Source organism: Grammomys surdaster, unplaced genomic scaffold (genome assembly GCF_004785775.1).
Source record: "Grammomys surdaster isolate TR1022 unplaced genomic scaffold, NIH_TR_1.0 183, whole genome shotgun sequence".
In the NCBI taxonomy this organism is placed as follows: domain Eukaryota; kingdom Metazoa; phylum Chordata; class Mammalia; order Rodentia; family Muridae; genus Grammomys; species Grammomys surdaster.
Window position 1 is genome coordinate 111,428 of NW_021604628.1, and position 5,146 is coordinate 116,573.

The following is a 5,146-nucleotide window of genomic DNA, read 5'->3' on the forward strand; positions in this document are numbered from 1 at the left end:
AAAGAAAGAGAGAAAGAAAGAAAGAAAGAAAGAAAGAAAGAAAGAAAGAAAGAAAGAAAGAAAGAAGAGAAATCAGATTCTAGAAAGATCAGAGCTAGAAGCAGAGTCAGGTCTGGATTCGGGTCTATTGCTTTTAGGTCCAGCTTCTTCTTGGGACCCTGAAGTACTCACCCATTGCCCTGGTTCCAAAAGAGAGGATTCAACCTACCTCAGACCACAGAAGTCGCTGCTGTCCCGGGACATCCCTAGGCTGGGATTCCTGGAGCTGGGCATTCTTTCCTGTTACATAGAAGGCCTTTGCGGGTCAGATCCCACACTTCCAGTGAGAAGGAGCTGCTGCTATGGCTGGTGATATTCAGAGGGGCTCAGGACTTCTGGGTTATATATGTTATTGTTTCCCAGGAGGTGAGCTCACAGGTAGCCAATCAGAGAGGAGGGCTGGCTGCCAGGTTGCTTCCCGCTCTGGGCAGTAGCAGGGATAGGAAGCTCTCTACCCAGGAGAGAGAGGAGAAAAAACAAGCACAGTTTCAGTTGACAACTTCCTTATTGTACCTGAATCCCAGAACGAAACCAGCGCTCAGAAGCCAGCTTTATGTCTGGCCCACGGATGAAGTTGAAAGCGAAGCTTCACTGGAGCCTTCAGGTCTAAAGACCAGGACCGTCTAAAAAAAAAATGACTCCCAGTTCCCGATAGCCAACTTCTCGGGGATTTGCTGGTTTTGTTTTTGGGGTTTTGGGGGTTTTTGTTTGTTTTGTTTTTGTTTTCTTTTTCTTTTTTCTTTCTTTTTTTTTTTTGAGACAAAGGCCTACCTGACCATTCCCTGTCATTTTGTCCAGCCCCCTACCCCCAAAAAAGCTCTGTGCGGGGGGCTGCAGAGATGGCTTTGTATTAAGAGCTGGCTTGATGCTCTTGTAGAGGACCTGGGTTCAGTTCCCAGCACCCAAGTGATCATTTAATTCCAGTTTAAGGGGATCTACTGCCCTCTTCTGACTTCTACTAACACTGACACTGCAGAGATACACATATTCATGTAAGCAAAATGCTCACACACATTTTTAAAATCTCCTTTACACACACACACACACACGCACTTTGGCCAAATTTAATCTTGCACTTTTTAATCCCAATATGCTGGAGGGAGAAGCAGACAGATCTCTGTGAGTTTAAAGCCACATAGATATATAACCAGTTTCAGGCCAATCAATGATAGTAAAAATTGGCCCCTCCCCCTCAAATAAACTTTCTGTTGTGTGTATTTTATCACATCCAAAAGAAGCCAATGGAGGGGCAGGTGTTGGGTAACTGTGCAGGTGTTGGGTAACTGTGCAGGTGTGGGGTCACTGTGCAGGTGTTAGGTAACTGTGCAGGTGTTGGGTCACTGTGCAGGTGTTGGGTCACTGTGCAGGTGTTGGGTCACTGTGCAGGTGTGGGGTCACTGTACAAGTGTGGGGTCACTGTGCAGGTGTTGGGTCACTGTGCAGGTGTGGGGTCACTGTACAAGTGTGGAGTCACTGTGCAGGTGTTGGGTCACTGTGCAGGTGTGGGGTTACTGTGCAGGTGTGGGGGCTATTGTATAGGCATCTGCCTGAAACTGAACAATCCTGCCCCAACACACCTGTACTGTGTGCCAGTGCTCACAGGAGGGGGACTTTTGTGTTTAGTCAGCCTGTGCCTCCCCTATCAGAGTCCCTCAATGTCCCTCCAGACTAAGTCTTAGTCTGCAGCCCTAGAGACTGAGTCAGGGGTCTGAGGAACAGGGCCAGCCACAGGGTGTGTGTGGAGCCCAGTGATTACAAAGAACCCTTCTGAGGCTGGAGAGATGGCTCAGCAATTAAGAGCACTGACTGCTCTTCCAGAGGTCCTGAGTTCAAATCCCAGCAACCACATGGTGGCTCACAACCATCCGTAATGAGATTGGATGCCCTCTTCTGGTGTGTCTGAAGACAGCGACAGTGTACTCATAAATAAAATAAATAAATTAATTAAAAACAAAACAAAACAAACAAACAAAAAAAACAAAGAACCCTTCTTCAAACGGTATTAAGGCAGTGGGGTGGGTGATACACACTAGTAATCCAGCATGCCAGAGGTGGGGCCAGGAGGATCAGGAGTTCAAGGCCAGCCTCTGGTACATGGTAATTTATACAAGACCCTGTCTTAAAAATGAAAAAAAAATTCAAGAAAGGCCCAGAGCTGAGCCTAAACCAAGCTGAGCCCCTTCCTAGGGAAGGTCCTATATACCTGTCAAGGCCAGCCTGCCAAAGGGTCTCTAATAGTGACAGTTCTCAATCAGTGCTGTAAAGAGAGGGCAGAAGTGGGAACAGGGGAAACTGGGACTATTTTATGACATTTGTATTTAATATAAGTTATAGGAGACCATGTAGGGGCGTGGCTCAGGGTGGAACACATGCAAGTGTGTAAGAATCTGGTTTCCAGCCTCAGTAACTGTAAACCAAAAATATGTAACGGGCAAAAAAATTGGACAGAAGGCTGGAGAGATGGCTCAGAGATTACCAGCACTGGCTGCTCTTCCGGAGGATCCAGGTTCAATTCCCAACAGTCACATAGAGGCTCACAACCATCTGTCATGCAGGTTCAACGGGATCAGACACCCCCTTCTGACCCTCGTCAGCATCAGACACACACGTGGTACACAGACAGACATGTGCACAGGCGTACATGCAGGCAAACATTCACATACATGAAATTAAATCTAAAAATATCTAGAAGTGCACAAATAATAAAAATATACCTCGCTAACTTATGTACAAAATAGGATCGGCCAGGCTAACTGGCATACTCCCGTAATTCCATTACTCAAGAGGCTAATATAGGATCAAGAGTTCAAGTCTGGGGGCTGGAGAGATGGCTCAGTGGTTAGGAGCATTGACTGCTCTTCCAGAGCTCCTGAGTTCAATTCCCAGCAACCACATGGTGGCTCACAACCATCTGTAATGGGATCCGATGAATTCTTCTGGTGTGTCTGAAGACAGCTACAGTGTATTCATATAAATAAAATAAATCTTTAAAAAGAGAGAGAGAGAGAGAGAGAGAGAGAGAGAGAGAGAGAGAGAGAGAGAGAGCGTTTAAGGCTAGCCTGGGCTATAGTAGTAGGACTTGCCTCACAACCCAACAACATGATCTGATGTGGTCAAGTGTGCCTTTAATCTCCGTGGTTCAGACAGTTATCTATGAGTTTGAGGCTAGCCAGAGCTACATGGTATAAGATCCTGTCTCAAACAAACAGCAGCAAAAAACTCCATACCAAATGATGAGAGAGAAAGTAGGCGGTGTATAAACTGACTGACATGACCCAAGAGATGCTTAGGCAGAAGTTTTTTATTGTTGATATGAGGAAGCGGACAGCCAGAGAGGCATCTGGAAGAGTCCAGAGCAGAGAGAGGAAAGAGAGAAGGGAAGAGGGGAGGAGAAAGACAAAGAGAGGGCAGAGAGAGAGAGAGAGAGAGAGAGAGAGAGAGAGAGAGAGAGAGAAATGGGTGGGGGAGGGGGGAGCTCTTAAACTGGAGACTTACACAGGACAGCCCTGTGCTTATGTTAGGAGTAGCAACTGTATCAACTCAAAAAACCCGGCATCCATGAGTCATAATGCTGGCCACCAATGCTGGCATTCGGCAGGTCCACTCCTGGGTACCAGTACCACCAGAGGGGCCCAAGCATCACTTAGAAGAATGTGTCAGGGCAATCTCTAATAACCCAAACCTCTAGACCTTAAAATTTCCAATCAGGAAAATGAATAATGACAGTACACCCACAAGTAGAGAGAATTCTTTTCCCCCCTTGTGGGCAAGCACCCTCTTGTGTGGCTGTGTGACCCTGGGTACGGGACACCCCATAAAACACGGTTTTAAGTGAAGTGAAGAGACTTGTCTCGGGAGCAGTTTTGAGGGACAAAGTTAAGAAAAGTTTCCCAAGTGACTCTGGAGTGTGGAACGTTGCTGCGTGTAAGTCTGTCCTCATCCTGGCAAAGAAATTTGCATATAAAAATAAAGCCGGCAATGGAATTTGCATATAGAAATAAGGCTGGGCCCCTTCATGACCTCAGAGCACAGAGCTAACTGGCAACACACCCTCCTATCCTTTTCCTAGGATTCTCAGACTCAAGGTCTCGCTCTATCTGGGTTCCCTAACTCAACCAGCTTCCATTTCTAATGGGTCCCCCACTCCTCAACAAGGGGGACCTGTAGATCTGTGGGCCTGTGCTTCAGACCTTTCCATCCCTGGCTGTTTTGTTTTGGATTTGGGTTTTTTAATTGTTTTTTTTTTTTTTTAAATTTTTGAAACAGGGTCTCTCCATGTAGCCCTGGCTGGCCTAGAACTTGCTAAGTAGACCAGGCTGGCTTTCAACTCATGGAGAGCCTCCTGCTGCTGTCTCCAACTGCTGGGGTTAAAGGAGTATGACTTTATGGGTGACCGTGACTGCTCTCTTAACCCTTACCGTGTAAACCCTGTGAAGTTCTTCTTGCTGGAACACACACCAAGAAGTTGAAGCTCAAAATGATAAAATGCTTCAAGGATGCTCACAGTAATGGCAGACGTCGAACAGGGGCTGGTGAGATGGTTGTGTCAGTTGCCAGGCATCCATGAGGACCCGGGTTCAATCACATGTCAACACATGTCAAACAAACGACAAAACCCAAGCTGAATATGGCTGTGGAGTTTATAATGACAGCACAGGAGGCACGTGCATCTTTGCAGCTTGAGGCCAGGCTACTCTGGGTATCCCAGCCAACAGGACACTCTCCCTCAGAAATAAAGGATGGATGACTCCTAAGGTGTGACATCTCAAATTTATCTCTGCATTCTCCTACCTGGATGTATTTCCCCACCCCAACACACATACATACAGACATATACATACACATATACATAACACACACACATACATACATATATACATACATACACATATATACATAAATATATGTACAAATATGCATACATACACATGTACACACACATACACACATATACATACATATACACATACATGTACACACAGATACACACATACACAGGCAGATATACACATATATGCACATACATAAAAACACATACACACACACACACACACTCAAAACCAAGTCAGTCAGTTGGGAGCCAGGCATGGCAGCCACACATCTGTAA

General features: G+C 46.0%; 1 protein-coding gene across 1 annotated transcript in view; it reads right to left on the reverse strand.

Annotated features, from left to right (window-relative positions):
* CUNH6orf222 (chromosome unknown C6orf222 homolog) overlaps positions 1-273 on the reverse strand; it is a 16,258-nt gene extending 15,985 nt beyond the window's left edge. The window contains exon 1 of the mRNA XM_028767840.1: positions 209-273. Coding sequence (XP_028623673.1) covers positions 209-273 — 65 coding nt within the window. The remainder of the gene's footprint in view (positions 1-208) is intronic.
* Between the last annotated feature and the right edge of the window lie 4,873 nt (positions 274-5,146).